The 17,887-nt window shown below is 56.0% G+C and overlaps 1 protein-coding gene across 1 annotated transcript; it reads left to right on the forward strand.

Annotated features, from left to right (window-relative positions):
* Window positions 1–345: 345 nt before the first annotated feature.
* On the forward strand, window positions 346–6,152 carry PITX1 (paired like homeodomain 1). Its single transcript, XM_072728572.1, has 3 exons — window positions 346–939; window positions 3,220–3,452; window positions 5,483–6,152. The coding sequence occupies exons 1-3, from the start codon at window positions 774–776 to the stop codon at window positions 6,023–6,025; spliced, it is 942 nt and encodes a 313-aa protein (XP_072584673.1). The 5' UTR covers window positions 346–773; the 3' UTR covers window positions 6,026–6,152.
* Window positions 6,153–17,887: the final 11,735 nt, after the last annotated feature.

A 17,887-nucleotide genomic window follows, 5' to 3' on the forward strand; every position in this document is an offset into this window, starting at 1 on the left:
TGGGGCGGCCCAGACAGGAGTTGATTCTGCGCAAAACAAGTCATCTGGGGCTGGAGGTGGGCACGAGCCGCGCGGGACTTGGAGACCAGATGCGTTTCTTTTGTGCGGCCGAGGGAGAAGTCGGTGTGTCAACGGGGAAGGAGGGAGCGGCGCGGCGAGGCCGCGGGGGGTGGGGGGAGGGGGCGGGAGGCGGCGGGAAGGTGGCTGCGGCGGGGGAGGGGGACGGGAGGGGGAGGGGAGGGGAGGGGAGGGGAGGGCACGGCCGGGGGAGGGCGGGCGGCTCGGGGCCGGATTCCGCCCGCGCTCCCTCGCTCGCCGGCTCCCTCCCTCCCCAGCCCCCTCCCACCCGGGCCCACCCCACCCACCACCCCTGGCGCAGGGACTGCTGGAACCTGGCGGTGCGCGCTGTCGCTTTAAGACAGCCTCTGCCGGCGCCGTACGGAGCCTTAGAAACCGGCCCCGGATCGGGAGCCGGAGCCGGGGCCGGGCGGGCGGCAGAGGCCCGAGCGGCGGGAGCGCAGCGCGGAGCGCGAAGCCGGGGTCCGGGCGCGAGAAACCGCTGCCGCCGCCGCCCGCCCGGCCCCGCAGCCCCGGGCGGTCCATGGGGCGGGCGCGGCGTCGCTGCGGGCCCGGGCAGCCCTGGGGGGCAGCCGCTTAGGCGCTGTGCTCTCGTCCCCGCAGGTCGCAGCCAGGGCGGCCGGGCGCGCCCGGCCCCGGCCCCGGCCCCGGCCCCGGCCCCGGCCCCGGCAGCGCCCGCCGCGGTCCCCGCCTCCATGGACGCCTTCAAGGGGGGCATGAGCCTGGAGCGGCTGCCGGAGGGGCTCCGGCCGCCGCCGCCGCCGCACGACATGGGGCCGGCCTTCCACCTGGCGCGCGCCGCCGACCCCCGCGAGCCGCTCGAGAACTCCGCCAGCGAGTCGTCCGACACGGAGCTGCCAGGTAAGCGCGGAGCGGGGCTGGCGCGGAGCGGGGCGCGGAGCGGGGCGGGGGCGGGGCTGGCGCGGAGCGGGGCTGGCGCGGAGCGGGGCTGGCGCGGAGCGGGGCTGGCGCGGAGCAGGGCCTGGCGCCCGCGCCGCACGCTCGGTTCCCCGAGCCCCGCGAGCTCCGGGACCTGCTCTTTTCCCGTCCTCCGTCGGACGCGGAACGCGGAGGTCTGCGCGCCGGGTGAGACGGAATTCCGTGCTCTGCGCCCAGACACCGGCACATGCGGGCACCGACCACGGGAGGGTCGGCCCGACAGCCGCCTTGATCGGGAGCAGACGGAACGGGAAGAAGAAAAGTGCGGTTTGCGCGGCGAGTGCCCAGGGGGCGGCTCAGACCGCGGGACGGTAGATGGAGAGAGGAGCGGGGCGGCGGGCGAGACGCTGCCCAGGGAGACGGGGTCGCACCCCCGGCAGGCGGGGCCGACGGACGGGGAGGGAGAAATCCGAGAGAAGGGGCGGCGGGAAAAGTCAGAGAAGACCGCGGGGAAGCGGGACCACCGCGAGTAAAGAAAAGAGGGCAGCGAGGTGCGGCTCAGCCGGCGGGCAGGACCCCTCGTGGACCGGGCCGGGCCCCACTTGCGCCGCGGGACCCGGGAGCCAGGGCCCCGGCTCGGCTGGGGCGCGTCTCCCTCCGCGCCGCCGTTTTGCCCCCGAACTCGGGCTTTCCCCCCCGCAAGCGGGCGGCGAGCGGGGCCGGCGGGCGGGCGGTGCGGGCGGCGGCGCGGCTGATCCTGGGTCTCCCGCTCGGGTCCCGCGCTCTCCGTCCCGCCGGGCGCCCTGCTCCCCGGGTCGTGGGCGCCTCCGCTGTGCTTTTTTCCTAATCCACCGCTGAGTGTTTCTCTACGCGTTTTTAATCTCTATTTGTTTCTGTTTTGCATCTCTAAGTGACTTTCTCTGAGAGGTTCTGTTTGCTTGGCTAAAAAAAAAAGCAATCCACGCTGGACTGTACTTTTGTTTTCAAAAGTTGGAAGCGTGGCCTTTGGTTGGTTTTTACTTTTTAAAATCTGGAGAAATATACAGCGAGCGATTGCTTTTTAAAACCAAATCCGTGAGGCTATATTACATTTTTTTAACTGTGTTTTTCGATATAGAAAGAATCACTACGCGAGGCATATTTCTCTGGAATTTAAAACATCCACATGCAGCATTATTCTTGGAGATTTTTAAAAGTCAATCCAAAATGGCGCGTTTCTCCGGGATTTTTTTTTTTTTTCAAAATCCATTTGCAGCAGTGTTAGTTTGGTAATTTATCTAACTATAGTGTTGTATTTCCCTGCGACTTAAAGACTGTCCCTAGAAGGGCATTATTAGGAAGGGGTTAAAAAAAAAATCTATCCACAACAGTACATTAAGGTTTTGTTTTTTTTTTTTAATCCGGGAGAAATAAATGCCCGCGTCTGCCTGGAGTTTATACCCGTACAGCACTGTATTTAGTTAGGGGTCTGTTTGCACGGAGGTTTCTGGCTTCTTAATTTGCATTTGCTCTGTGTTCCTACCTGCCTATTTTTAATAGTTTGTGAGCCTTTCCATGGTGTTGGGATAGAATTGAGTTTATCTGGGCTTCTGTATTTTGTTTTTAATTTTTTTTTGCTTGTTTCAAAGTGTCTATGACTGAATGTGTTTTGTGTACCCTGAGAGAGCGAGAGGCTAGAGCCCCGGGTCACCTAGACAGAGTGTGTGGGTCTGGGCTGCCGCCTGAGGGGTTTTCTGGGCCTCTGGACTTGAGGCCTGGAGCTAAGGCTGAGAACACGGCTGTGTTGTGCCTGCCCAATGTGGCTCCCACACAGCCCTGGGGAGAAGAAAGTAGAGGGGCTGCAGGTTACCGCCTGGCTCCTGCTCCACCGACCCACTGGCTTCAGGCTAGCCAGATTTGATATTAGTTCAGAAGAGCAGAAACACCCCCAGATTTAAATGTCTAAAAGCCCTCAAAATTTCATACATTTGCGGGCGACATAGGCAGTAGGGCTGGAGCCTGAGCCGAGCTGCAAGGGGAGGCCCTGCCCAGTGGGGAACCTAGGCCCGAGCCTCGGGTTCCCTGGCGCGCTTCGGGGCCGGCCGACCAAAGGTGACTAGTGAGGATCAGGCACCCGACAGGCTCTTTCCAGCGGGAACAATTCTAGGGTTCCTGGCGGGAGGAAGGGCCGCCAGCGCTGATGGCTGGCGCTTCGGTGGAGCCGGGACGGGGTGCAAAAGGGCATAAACCCAAGGTGACTAGGGCCTGTCCTGCCCGATTCAGAGAAGGAGCGCGGCGGGGAAGTCAAGGGGCCGGAGGACAGCGGTGCGGGAGGCGCAGGCTGCGGTGGCGCGGAGGACCCCGCCAAGAAAAAGAAGCAACGGCGGCAACGCACGCACTTCACAAGCCAGCAGTTGCAAGAGCTGGAGGCCACGTTCCAGAGGAACCGCTACCCCGACATGAGCATGCGGGAGGAGATCGCTGTGTGGACCAACCTCACCGAGCCGCGCGTGAGGGTGAGCCCAGCGTGCGCGCCCAAGGGGACCCGTGCGGACCGCTCCTGGCCGGCTCTGCCGCAGCCCTCCAAAAGCGTTAGACCCGCGCTCAGACTTTGTCTCCGTCCCACCACTCTCCACCGGAGAGGAGGATTCAGCTTTAGGCCCGGGTGTTCCGGCGGCTCCTGCTGTGCCCTTTGGTGGTTAGAGCCTTCGGCGGCTGTCGCCTGGCCTATCCTAGTGACCCTCAGGCTCTACTGCAGCCTCACCCCAAGATCTGTGGCCCCAGGGGAATTTCCCCTGCCCTGCAGGGCCCAGACCCCACGCGGATGTTACCACCCTAGACTGCACGGAGGATTCCCCGCCAAGGGGGCCCTCGGAGCTGCGGGCCGCCTTCCCCCAAAAACGAAAGGGAAAGGCAGGTCTTGCCTGGCAACCTGGCAGAGGCCTGAAGGGTACCTAGGCTTGCAGGTCTCAGAACCTCCTGGGGCAGTGGTCCCAATCATAGCCTGCTTCTGCAGAAGCTCAGCACAGTCCCCACCTGACTGGTCTCCAGCCAGTCAGCCAGGGAGTAGCTGGACCCTTTCCCTGTTGCCCTTTCCTATAGGGCTGGGGTCAGGTGAAGGAGGAGCAGCTCTGGTGGAAGAGTGACCCTCAGGTCCAGTCCCTTTGGAGATGTAAGATCTCTGACCCGTGACCAGACTGCACCCTCCCTCTCCTTGCTCTTTTTGGTTTCCAGTAAAAGCAAGAGAATAGAGGTTCTCTTGCCAGAGCCACAAGAGTATCATTTCTTCTCTGAGTGCGCAAATATTTAATCAGATAACTGGGAGGACGTCCCAAGCCTGCCCAAAGTGCTACCTGGCCTACTGACTCCCTGCTATAACCCCAGTTCTTGCCCCCCTCCCATCAGGCTGGCCAGCCCAGTGGGACACGAGTGAAGACAGCACTCAGTAATCCTGTACTCACTAATCCTGCCCGGGTTTATGGTGGTAGGGGTGGTGTGGGGGTGGAATCAGGCAATGTCAGTGCGGGGAGGATTGGCAAACGCTGAGATGCAGGGGTCCGGCAGGCTAGCTCAGGAAACTCAGCCCAGTGCTGGAGGAGGGCCACGGAAGATAGAGGGCACACAGTATGAGAATGGGAGGATGGGCAGGGACCAGGAGTGGGCAAAGAACAGGTTCTTACTAAATTTTGTGGGAGAAAGCGGAGGGGGGATTAGAGAGAAACTACTAAGAACTGAAAGGAAATTAAATATTTGCAGAGAAACGTATTTGGCATATATGGAGGCGGCAGGAAAGAAATTAAATAAGGGAGGGTGAAAGGATCAAATATTTGAGAAAAATAAAGAATTACCTATTTAAGAGAAACGGTGACGGTCAGATATTTGGAAAGACGGGGAAAACTAAATATTTGGGGAAGAATCAAAAGGATCAAAAGTGAGGGATAACGGAGAAAGGGGACTGGAGGGAAAAGAAAGCAGTTCAGATAGCGGGGTGGACCAAAAGAAAACAAACATCTGGGGCAAAAGTGAGAATATCAAAGATTCCCAATTAAGATGGATACAGACTATTCGAGGAATGAAAAGGTAGATGAAGAATGAAAGGAGTCAGGAGAGCCTGTGTTTCAGGGAAGAAAAATACCTTTTGTATTAGAGGGAGAAGAAGAAGAATGGAAATATTCAGGAGATCGACCGGGATCCCTTTAGGGGAGAAGGCCGGAGACGGAAGAAAGCAAACGAATATTTGCTAAAATAAAAGAGGATCGATCCGTATTAGGAGAAGACATAAGATTTAACTCGGGGGAGAGGACATAGGTCAGAAAAGGGGACAGACGAAAACTTTTCTGGGCACCTGGGTACAGGAAAGGAACCCTTAACAGGAGCGCAGCGGCAGGGGCGGAAATCACGAAGAAAAGAGACGAAATTCGGAGAGAAGGCAGCGGCGGAGGGCTCCGGGTGGAGGGGGTGGAGGGGGTGGAGGGGTGGGGGTGGGGGGTGGAGGGACCTTCCCGCCCTCGGCAGCCCTGACCTTTCTCCTGCACCCTCCCCCCAGGTCTGGTTCAAGAACCGGCGAGCCAAGTGGCGGAAGCGGGAGCGCAACCAGCAGCTGGACCTGTGCAAGGGCGGCTACGTGCCGCAGTTCAGCGGCCTGGTGCAGCCCTACGAGGACGTGTACGCCGCCGGCTACTCCTACAACAACTGGGCCGCCAAGAGCTTGGCGCCGGCGCCGCTCTCCACCAAGAGCTTCACCTTCTTCAACTCCATGAGCCCGCTGTCGTCGCAGTCCATGTTCTCGGCGCCCAGCTCCATCTCCTCCATGACCATGCCGTCGAGCATGGGCCCGGGCGCCGTGCCCGGCATGCCCAACTCGGGCCTCAACAACATCAACAACCTCACCGGCTCCTCGCTCAACTCGGCCATGTCGCCGGGCGCCTGCCCCTACAGCACGCCCGCCTCGCCCTACAGCGTCTACCGGGACACGTGCAACTCGAGCCTGGCCAGCCTGCGGCTCAAGTCCAAGCAGCACTCGTCGTTCGGCTACGGCGGCCTGCAGGGCCCGGCCTCGGGCCTCAACGCGTGCCAGTACAACAGCTGACCGCCCCGCCAGGCCCCGCGGGCTCCGCGGCCGGCTCGGCGCCCGGGCGGGGCGGGGCGGCGCGGAGGACCTGCAGCCGCGCGCGCGCCCCGCGCCCCTCGCGCCCCGCGCCCGCGCGCCCCCCGCGCCCCGCGCCCGCGCGCCCCCCGCGCCCGCGCCCGCGCCGCCCTCTCCTCCCCACCTCCCCACCTCCGGGCTGGTTGTGTGTTTGCTTTTCCGGACCCCACTCTGCCCTCCCAAACGGGACGAAACAAAAAGACGTCGGAGAAAAGTGCTGCGGAAAAAAAAAAAAAAACAAAAAACGAACAAAAAAAAAACAAAAACAAAAAAAAAAACGGATGAGTTGCAATTTCCCTCGGGATGGCGCGGGTGGCGTGCGTGTTCGCTCCCTCGGGCCCGGCGGGCGGTTGCGCGGAGGGGACGCGGCGCGGGAGGCCGGCGGTCCGGGGAGGACGCCCTGGCAGCCCGCGACCCCGCCGCGCTGGCCCCCGAGCGCGCGGCCGCGCCTGCGAACTGGACGTGCGGAGCCCGCGCAGGCCGGCCCCGCCCCGGCGGAACCGGGGCGCCCCCTCCAAGCTGGGCCCGGCCGAGCGCACCTTAGCTCGATTCGGATCCGAGTTGGAGCGGGCGCTGGGTCGGGGAGGCGGTGCGCGGCCCGGGTCGGGGACTCGCTGTGGAGGGCACGCGCGGCCACGGCGCGCCGCCCGGAGCCCTCGGCAGCCCGAGCACCGGAGTCCGGTTGAGGCTTACGGAGCCCCAGCCGGCGGCGCGGAGGAGGTGGCGGGCGAATGGGGCGGGCTCGGCTCCGAGCGCCCCCCGCCCCGCCGCAGGCCCGGACCCTCCGCTCCGCTCTCGGGCTAGGAGGCGGCCCCCTCGGCCGGGCGCAGAGCCCCCTCCTCACCGCCCGCCGTGCAAGAGTCGAGCCGGGAGAGCCCGGGGCGCGGCCGGGACACCCCCCTCCCCACCGCGCCGCGCCCACTTTGCACACCCGCTCTCCGGCCCGCGCCCCTGTTTACAGCGTCCCTGTGTATGTCGGACTGACTGTATAGAATTATAAATCTGTCTATATCGACTTGTCCATGTACGTCTATTAAAACCATAGTACAAGCGTGCTAACCACTGCCGAGCCCCGACTGCTTCATTGAACTGAGGAGGGAGGCGGGTAGAAAGGGAATGCGCCACCGCGGCCCTGGGTAGGGGAGAGGAGCCCTGCGGCCGCCTCCTGGTGGAGTCCGAGGTGCTCTCTCTAACCACTGCAACTCCTGCCCTGCTCAGCCAGCCTCCGCCAGGGCCCTGCTCCGAGCTCCCTCTGCCCGCCGGCTCAGGCCGATGCACCGCTCAGCCCTAGCCAGCACCCCCACGGACACTGCAGACTTTCTTCCCCAGCTGTGTTGGCGGACCCCGAAGCCCTCAGGGTGCTTTGTGGCCCTTGACCGCCCAGACAGTGCCGTGAGGGCCGCTGAGAGCTCCTTTAAGTCCTGAGGTTGCGTTTTTCCCCTGTGGGCCCTGCCCTAGCTGTTCCAGGAGGACGGAGTGTCCAGGATCCCCCAGTGTCTAGTCAGGGCCTCCCTCAGCCTTTCCTCGTAGAAATCCCACTCTGGGGCCTCCAGCAACCCTGTGCTGGAGAAAGTGATCATTGCACAGAATTAACGTCTCACTTCCCTTCCACCCCAACTTAGCGGAAGGAGGCTGATGGTGCTTCCACCCTCCCCAGGCTTTGGAAACTACTGAACAAGACCAGCCTTTAAACTGCCTGTAAAATTCTGCTTCCCTTAAGTAAGTCACTTCCAATGGCAAAACAAAATGTTTGCAGCTGCAGCGGGGGAGGAAGGAGGGGTTGGTATTCGGCTGCAGAATCACCTTGTGACTGGGATTGGCACTGCCCTGGAGCTGGACCCAGGCTAGCCCTAGTCGGAAGTAGGGCACAACCATAGGCTTAATCATGAGCTAATAGCTGGAGGGGCCCTGTGCCCACGTTCTCAAACCAGGTCAACACTGCCTCTGAGGTCAGGAGTGTTGTTCCTATTATATACATGATGGAACTGAGACTTCACCATGCTTTGCAACAGGGCCAAAGTCACAGGGAGTCAACCATCTTTAGATTCCAAAGCATCTTTCCACGGTCTTCCCACATTTAGATGAGTGAGGAAGCGTCCTTCCTGGAGAACGACCCAACCTAATGCTGTAGGACTGACTTATAGTGTAGGGTCTGAGGCAGGCCAGAGGAGGGAGGAGGGAAGGCTGGGGCAGGGGGCTGGAGCCAGACCACCCCTCCCCCAACAGCTCCAGTCCAGAGCTCCGACCCCTTACTCTCTGGAAACATAAACACAATCACATCTGGACTCAGAGTGCCTCCCCCAGCGTCACACATCTGCTAAGGCCAGGGGGGCCCTGGTCTCAGTGGAGGGCAAAAGGCAGGAGAGACCTAGGAGATGGGACCCGAGGAAAAACAGAGACAGAGAGGCCTCTCCTAAAAGTCAGGCCCAGCCTCAGGTGACTGTGGCCAATAAGGGGCTCTGGTGGAGTCTCCAGAGTGGCTTTGGGGCCACAAACCAGACAGCTGCAGATATGGGTGGCAGGGGAACAAGCAGTCCCAGAATGACCCCATCACCCACCAAGGGCAGTGTGAGACCCTATCTTGGGCTCCACCCAGCTCTTCTGACCCAGCTCTTCTGGGGCTGCAGATAGCAGTATCCAGCACTTCCCAGCTGTACCAGCTACAGGATCATCTCCGAAGGAAGCCTGAGGAATATATGGGGCTCTGAAAGCCCAGTCCTCAAAAAAAAAAAAAAAAAAAAAAAAAGGCAAAAAGTTCTGGTCCTCATCTACCTGAAGAAAATTGGGAAGGGGGTGTCATTCATTCACGCAACATTTACTGTCTTCCTGCCCTTGGTGCTCAGGATCGAGTGCTGGAAAACAGTCCCTGCTCTCATGGACAAGTAAACAAACACGTGTATAATTACAAACTGGGCTGAGTGCTTTTGAAGAAAAAGAACAGTGGAAAGGAGTGGTCTGCCTGGAACAGGGTGTTCAAGCTGTTCCACAGAGGCGGGGCTCTGTCTCTGTCTTGAGCGCTATCATCTCTGGAGCCAGTTCAGGGTCCAGGGCCCAGTGCTGAGTATATCCTCCTTGTGGGTCAACACTTTTACCTGCACAATGACACGAGGAGGAAGAGTTCCACCATTGCCTTTCCCTGATGAGGCCAGGTCACTTGCTGGAGGTCCCCAGCGGGAAGTGATAGAGTGGGTTCCAGCCCGGGCAGTGCCCACTCTGCCTCCTGCACTGGGCTGCCGCCTGCCATGCACCATGGGCAACATGGCAGGAAGGGAGAGGAATGTGACCTTGAAGGGATCATGACTTCCACTGGCCACACATGATGAACCCCAGGAAGGAGAAAAGCAGATCTGGTCCTTGCTTGGTGCTGAACACCCCAAAGGGCTGCCGCAGGTTTCGAGTTGTGAACTGGAAACAGGTGGGTCAGAGGCTGGTGCCCAGCACTTTTCTGCAGGCACAGTGGGGTATCGAGGCAAAGTGCACAACCACCAGAGTGCCCAGTCATTGAGAGGAACCCAGGTACCTCCCCTAGCTTTATGGCCCCAGCCAGGCTGTAGGCCTCCCTCGGTGCCATGGCATCCCTTCGTACAGCTGCCAGAATCATCTAGAAGGGCAGGGAAGTCACAGCCGGAAGATCCACCCGGGAGGAGGCACTGCCCAGCGAATCTAGGCCCTGGAGGTGGCTTGTGTCGTCCTCTAGCTCCACATGCCCGAGCCTGCTGCTGCCCTGGGAGAATGCAGCAGACACCAGCAGGGTGCCTGTCCCAGTCCCTGGGAGCCAATGGGGGAGACGACAGTAAGGGTGGCTCATGCCCACCAACCTCCCCATCTCCTGGGCCAGTTACTTGGCCCTGGTATCCCTAGGAAGCTTTGCTGTGGTCTTTGAGAGCAAGGGTCTGAGTCCCGGTTCCCCCTCTGAGTCGCCTTGGACAAGAGACAATGTCTCTGAGCCTGTTTCCTCTTCCATAAAAGGGAATAAAAATCACTTCACATAGTTGTTTAAAGGATTGAGGGAGATAAAACATAAGACACTCGTTGTGGGGCTGGCATATGGTTATTACTGGTAGTGGTGGCAGTGTTATTAGAGCAACACATCTTGCCTCTCCCTCTGAGGGCCCAGTTCCCCACTTTCCACACTAACAGGGCTTCTCTAAGTGTCTCAACAGGGAAAATGTCATATGGAGCCCCACTCCGTTTTTCCCTCCAGCTTTGCTTGGTGTCGTGGATGTGAACCACAAATGCCTTTCCCACCACATCCTACCCAGGGACCCATCCTGGCCTTGGACCCTCAGGAACCCAGCCCATTGTCCCCTAGCCAGGGACTGGAAGGCCTGGAGGAACAGGGCCCAATCCCTGCTGTCCACTGGGCCTGAGGAGAGGCACACAGGCAGTCAGGACTCTGAGAGATGAGCCAGGGGAGCAGAGGGGGCCTTCAGCCCAGAATTCTCCACTAAGGGGTCCCTGCAACATGGGACAGAGAGGCCTGGACGCTTCATTTGTGCTCTATAGTCTTAATGATAGCTAACATCAGGCCCTGAGTCCAGGCCCCACGAAGCACTAGATAACAATTACAGGCTCACTCCTCAGGGGAGGGAGGGGCTCCTTCTCCTCACAGGGAGAGACACTGAGGCTCAGAGAGAAGCAACAGCTCGCCTGTGATGCCACACTGAATGAGACACAGGTGGGACCCACAATCCAGCCCTCTGATCCAGGTCCACAGTCGCCTCCACTGCACTGTACACTCTCTTGACATTTGTACTGGGCAGCAGGAGATCAGGGGAAGGGTAAACAGTTATAATCCATTTCAATTCCTAATAAAAAGCTGGGCTCAGGTGTGCTCTGGGAGAGAAAGAAAGGCACCAGGCCCCCAGCATTTGCCTCCACTAAGCTCACTTGGCTCTGGAGGGAGGGCAACAGAGGGCACAGGTGACAGGGAGCCTGAGACAGCCCTGGGATGAGGGCAGCAGAATGGTGTGGGCAGGTGAGGGCACAAGGAAACTCTCTGGCTGGCAAAGGCTGGAGTATCAACCATCAAATCCAAACTCTTGTCTCCTTCAGTACTACAAACCTCTCATTCCCTAGATGCATGCTTCCAGTTGGCCTTCCTCAGGAAGCCCTCCCAGGCTTCCACCCAGCCCTTGCTGGCCTGCCTCCTTGCCCCCTCACCACAAGACCCCACTCCTCACACTCCTGTGTAGCTGGTGTTGCCCAGAGCAGGTATCTACCTACTGTGTTGCTATAGGAACTTCAAGAGACTCAGCCACCAGAGCCCAGCCAGGCTGGTGGGGGGGGGGGGGGTGCTGTGACCTGGGGCAGAGGAACAGGTCAAAAGCGATTGGGGTGGGGGAGCTGGCTCTGGCTGTCTCCATCATGTGGCCACATCTCACTCTGCACTAGCCCCTGCTGTGCACCATACATATTTTCTCTCTCTTTTTTTTAAAAAAAGATTTTATTTCTTTGAGAGAGAGAGAGAACGAGAGGGAGGGAGGGGCAGAGGGAGAGAGAGAAGCAAACTCCCCACTGAGCAGAGAGCCCGATAGATGCGGGGCTCAATCCCAAGACCCTGAGTGGAAAGTAGCTGCTTAACTGACTGAGCCACCAGGCGCTCCTATTTCTCTTATGTCTCATTTTATAGATGAGGACGCTGAAGCTCAGGCACGTCATGTAACCTGTCCAAGGGCACACAGCTTTCAGAGACGCAGGTCCCAGCCTGACCACAGAACCAACAGCCCTGTCTAGTGTGGACACAGCCTCCCAGAGGCAGGGCACTGGCAGCTAGGCGGGGAGGCTGCAGTCATGGAGAGTCAGCACGCAGAGGCGGACAGGTGTGCACAACGGCACCTGGAGAAGTGTCTGCACCCAGTCACACTGGATAAACACCTGCTGAATAAAGGAACTGAGGGCCTGCCTTCCCTTCCCCCTCACTCCACAAAACGTATCTCGGCCCTTTCTCCCTCCCCCTGCTCCTTCCTAGCCTCTCTATTGCTTCTTTCCTTCCTCCACACACACTTACTCCTTGCTCTCAGCACAGGCAGCTCTGGGCACTGCTTTTAAAGGTGAATCAACAGGGGCACCTGGGTGGTGCAGCTGGTTAAGCATCTGAATCTTGGTTGCAGCTCAGGTCCTGATCTTGGTGCCCTCAGATAGAGCCCCGCATCGAGCCCTGCAAGGGGCTCTGCACTCAGCATGCTGTCTGCTTGGGATTTTCTCTTTCCCTCTCTCTGACCCTCCTCCTGCTTTCTCTCTCTCTCTCAAATAAATAAACCTTTAAAAAAAAAAAAGTGAATCGACAAAAAACAAACCACCCAATTCAAAAATGGGCAAAGGATTTGAATGGACATCTCCCCAAAGAAGACAGACACATGGCCAATAAACACATGAAAAGATGCTCAGCATCACTACTCATTAGGTAAATGCAAATCAAAACACAGTGAGATACTGCCACACATCCATTAGGAATAAAACAAAATATCAAGTGTTGGCAAGAATGTAGAAAAACTGGAACTCTTATGCACCCACGGTAGGAACATAAATGGTACAGGTGCCCTAGAAAACAGTATGGAGATTCCTCAAAAAATTAGACATAGAATTATCATATGATCTAGCGATTCTACTTCTGGGTATTTACCCAAAAGAAACAAAAGCAAAAACTAAAAAAAAAAAAAAAAAATACTTGTACACCCACGCTCACTGAAGCATTATTCACAGTCCCAAAACGTGGGAGCCACCCAACCTGTCCATCAGATGATGAATAAACAAAATGGGGTCTATGCATACAATGGAATACTATTCAGCCTTAAGACAAGATATTCTGACACCTGCTACAACATGGACGAACCCTGAAAACATTATCCTAAAGTGAAATAAGCCAGACACAAAAGGACAACTACTGTGATTCTGCTTATCTGAGATACCTGGAGAAGGCAAATTTATGCAGACAGAAAATAGGAAGACAGTGACCAGGGAGGTGGAATGGTCATGGCTTAATGGGTACAGAGCTTCATTTTGGGATAATGAAGTGTTCTGCAGATGGATAGTGGTGATGGTTGCACAACAGTGTGAATGTAGTTAACGCCACTGAACAATATACTTTTAAAAGGTTAAAACAGGGATCCCTGGGTGGCGCAGTGGTTTGGCGCCTGCCTTTGGCCCAGGGCGCCATCCTGGAGACCCGGGATCGAATCCCACATCGGGCTCCTGGTGCATGGAGCCTGCTTCTCCCTCTGCCTGTGTCTCTGCCTCTCTCTCTCTCTGTGTGACTATCATAAATAAATAAAGATTTAAAAAAATGTTTAAAAAAAAAAAGGTTAAAACAGAGGGACGCCTAGGTGGCCTCAGTCAGTTAAATGTCTGCCTTCAGCTCAGGTTGTGATCCTGGAGTCCTGGGATCAAGTCCCGCATCAGGCTCTCTGAGTGGAGCCTGCTTCTCCCTCTGCCTGTGTCTCTGCCTCTCTCAGTGTGTCTCTCATGAATAAATAAATAAAATCTTAAAACAAAAGAAAGAAAACTAAACAAGACAGGCTATAAAACAGTATATAAGCACCATATCGTTTTTGCTCTTATATATGCGGAGGGAAATTCCTGGATGTGCAGAAAATGTTAACACTAGCCACTTTGAGGTGGTGGGAAATGAGGGATTTTTTTTTTCATTTGTCCTTTCCAAGCGTCTTGCACTAAGCATGTGTTACTTTTGTAATGTGACATGAAACAATGAAGATTACTTTAAAAATACAAAGACCTGTGATCTGCAGGACAGGGAGTGACATGCCCATGGGTCCCTGTCCTCACTCCAATGGGGTCAGTCATCACTGGCCTGGAATGACATGTCAATCCTCAGGATTCAGCCTCATTTGGGGGCTAGTGTGAGAAGTATCAGGTAAACCTTTGCTGTCAGATTTTTACAGAAATGAAATTTTTGCTTTCAAATACATTCTTCTTTAAATGGAGGCCAAATTAATAGGTGCCAAGAGGAATGTTTGGAGAGAATAATAATTTGTAACTCTCTCTCTCTTTTTTGGGGGGGGGGGGGCTAAGCAAAAGAGGGGGGGTCAGGGTTTTAAAATGGCTATTGTAGGCAGGGAGTCCATCCTTGTCCCATGTGTCCCTTGCTGCCCCCCTTGGTCCCCCACCACAGGTCCTCCAACTCAGCAACCTCTGTGCACTCCTACCTTGACTGCACACACACACACACGCACACATATGCACACAGGGTGTGCCTGCCAGCCAGCATGATCATGGAATCTTTATTAAAGAGGTCCAAATTACCAAGGTTTTACTACACTACTAAAAATAGTCATGCTTACTTAGCCTGCTTAATAAGCACACCATTTCTAATTTTTCTGCCTGAGTAAACTGAAACATCATTCCAGAAATACATTTTTACTGAAACAAGAAGGCTTGTTTTTTTCTTCTCTGTTCATACATTTCCCCCCCTTTCCCCTTCTCCCTCCTCTCCACCTCTCTCAGCTCCCTCAGCTCCCTGCCCCCTCCTCATTTTTAAATTTCAAAACAGAAAGGGGGAGAGTAACAGTAATTTGGACTTGGCTTTCACACAAAATGGGCCAATTTTTTTTAAGTGTTGGTAATTTGTCCTGAAAATGGATATAGGGAGTGGGGCGGGGGAAGCTTTGAAGAATGGGGTTTTACGAGAGGAAAATGAGGCCTGAGTGTGCGGGAATGTGTGCTGCACCTTCCCCTCGTGCCTGGGACAGTGCGGGCACGTGTAGTAACCACAGCTAATAGCACCATTATTGCTATTATCACATTATATTATTATGATCCATCAGAATCAGACAAAGCATATTAACCCATTTAATTGAACCAAGGGCTTAACGTCCCAGTGACTTCACGGAAAGTGCTTGGCAAACTCTCCAAGACACTGTAGCCACAAAGCAGCCGGCCACTTTGCTGCTTGCCAGGCTGTGGCAGGGCCCAGTGAGGGTTTCCCCAAACTGTTCCCGCCTGTGGCCTATCTGGGAACCTTCCAGGACACACTGTGATTGATGCTTATCCCCACCCTTACTCCAGCCTTTTCATGCACATACCTCTCTGTCCCGGCGGATAAACGCAATCTAATAAAGGATAGATTTACATGAAACACCCCCCCACACACACACACACACACACATACACACAGTGCGGCCCAGGACCCCTCCTCCATCCCCAAAGCTGCCACTCCTTTGGAGTCACCAAGGCATACACCATCCATGGTGAACGCCTAGCTTCTCCAGAGCTTCATGCCGACACTTCCAAAGCTGCTTGACTCTCCCACAGTCCGGACCCCAGGGTGGGGCTGCTGAGGTCACCCCTGGCCACCCCCACCCCAGGGCCACAGAGACTCGCCCAGCCCAACAAGAGAAGGATACTAGCAGAGCTACAGCTGGTCCAGGTGCCTGGGGGAGGCCTGGGCCCCCCCGACTTCCAGCCCCTGGACTGGGCTTTTCTCCTCTCTGGGGCCTGGCCTTCCCTTCAATGGACCCTGAGTGTCCCCCTCTGTCAAACAGGCGCTGGGCCTGCCTGCTTGCCTCGTGGGCTTTGATGTCAGGGTTTGAAGAGACCCTGGATGTGACCAGTATGGAAGGTTCTGGGGTAGGCTCTCTCCTCTCACTGACCACCTATGGTTGGAGACTCTCCACCAGCTCGGTCTCCCGCCCCTCCACCCTGTCCTCCACCATGGTGGCCCTGCCAGCCAGCCTTAAGGGAAGCAGCCTGCTTTATTTCACTGGGGATGACAACACCCACGAGGCCTTAGGAGGGCTACTGCCACACCCCAGATCCTCCACTGGGTCAGAAGCTATCACCTGAGTGACATGGCATCGCCTTTCCACCCTGATGTCCATGTCCACTGGGCCTGGGGTGGCCGGGCACAGGATGGCCCTTCCTCTGCCTCAGCTCAGCTGACGTCCAGGGAGTGTGAGGGCCCAACACAAGCACATCACAGAGATTGAGAGTATGGGCTCTGGAGTGAGACAGGTTCAAGTCTCAGCACCGCCACTCTAGTGTCACATCCGCCTCTCCAAGCCCCCTCTCCTCACCTGCAAAATGGGGAGAGTGATGAAAAGGCAGAGTGTTTGTTTGGCATGATGCCTGTGACACCAGCTTCAGCTCGCTCCTAGGTCTATACTGCCCACTCCTCCTCTATCCCCCAGGACTCGAAAGCTGGCATAACTCAGGCAATCCATCACTGGCATCCAGGTGTTAGGGCAAGACTCCCAGGCCACCACCCCCACCCACTGGGACTGAGAGAAGAAGTATCTGTGGGTCTGAGTTGAAGGTCAGGTACAAAAGGCCAACAGTGAGAGCAATCTGGGAGGGCTTCATGTGAGAGAGAGCCTGGCCCTGAGCCTCAAAGGACAAATAGGACTGGAGTGCAGGAGTGGAGGAGTACAGACTGAGTCCTGGCAAAGGGAGCATGGGAGGTTTGGGGAGAGGAAGGGGGAGAGAGAGTGGGGAAGTCCTACGTGCCAAGCGAGGGGAGTGAGGCCTCTCCTGGGTGGCAGGAATCCAATCTGGCCAGGTTACTGCCCTGCTTCCACGTTGCCAAGCTGAACACTCAAGTTCCTCAGGATCTGGCTCCAAACTACTTCCCCAGTCCCACAACACCACCACCCCCACACCCCATACACTGTGGTCACATTTGCTAAGCCCTCTATAGCTCTACCATCATTCCTTCATGCATGGGGTTCCTTCTGCATGGAATGCCCTTCTACATGTCACAGGTGTGGGTACATGTGCACACCCTCCCCACCCAGTTTAACATTTCGTTCAAGGTGAAAATTGTATGATTTTCCCTGATTATAGCATATATACTCATTCTTAAGATTCTTAAAGTTCTGGGGCACCTAGGTGGCTCAGTCAGTTGAGCATCTGCCTTCGGCTCAGGTCATGATTTCGGGGTCCTGGGATTGAGCCCCACGTCATGCTGAGCAAGGAGTCTGCTTTTCCCTCTCCCTCTGCCTCTGCCCCTCCCCTGGCTCACATGCTCTTTTGCTCTCTCTCTCTCCCAAATAATAAATAAAAAATATTTTTAAAAGATTTTATTTATTTATTCATGATAGACAGAGAGAGGCAGAGACACAGGCAGAAGAAGAAGCAGGGTCCATATAGGGAGCCCAATGTGGGACTCGATCCCAGGACCCCAGGATCACACCCTGGGCCAAAGGCAAGCACCAAACTGCTGAGCCACCCAGGGATCCCCTAAATAAAATATTTTTAAATTTATTTTTAAAGTTCAGAACAGTGTGAGGACAAACTAAACCACCATGAACGATGTCCTCCCAGATATCCCTCTATCTACATATGTGTGTAGGTACACATACATCATATATGGGCACACACTGTTACATACAGGATATCCTGTCATGCGTTACTCAAGAAGCCACTTTTTTCACTCAGTATGAGATCAAGAACATCTATTCTTATAAAAAAAAATCACTATTTTTAAGAGCCACATATACAGATTCATAAGAACTTAACCAGCATCCTCACCAGTGGGCATTTAAGTAACTTCCTATTTTCCTTTCTTTTTTTTTTTTTAAGGTTTTATTTATTTATTCATGAGAGACACAGAGAGAGGTAGAGACATAGGCAGAAAGAGAAGCAGGCTCCCCGCAGGGAACTTGATGAGGAACTTGATCCCAGGATCACCCCTGGAGCCAAAGGCAGAATCTCAACCACTGAACCACCCAGGCACCCCAACTTCTTTTCTTCCACTGTCTCTCTATTATAACAGGCCACAGTAACATCCTTATCCATGCATCTCTGTGCACTAGTCATTTGGCACCTTGGGGTAATTTCAAGAGCAGAACT

Source organism: Vulpes vulpes, chromosome 12 (genome assembly GCF_048418805.1).
Source record: "Vulpes vulpes isolate BD-2025 chromosome 12, VulVul3, whole genome shotgun sequence".
Lineage (NCBI taxonomy): Eukaryota > Metazoa > Chordata > Mammalia > Carnivora > Canidae > Vulpes > Vulpes vulpes.

What these genes read in the sequence shown, in the direction of transcription:
- PITX1 (XM_072728572.1), top strand. Translation starts at nt 774, where the DNA reads ATGGACGCCTTCAAGGGGGGCATGAGCCTGGAGCGGCTGCCGGAGGGG. An exon ending in GTCCGACACGGAGCTGCCAG is followed by an intron (nt 940 to 3,219) that starts GTAAGCGCGGAG and finishes TGCCCGATTCAG; the next exon opens with AGAAGGAGCGCGGCGGGGAA. An exon ending in TCACCGAGCCGCGCGTGAGG is followed by an intron (nt 3,453 to 5,482) that starts GTGAGCCCAGCG and finishes CCCTCCCCCCAG; the next exon opens with GTCTGGTTCAAGAACCGGCG.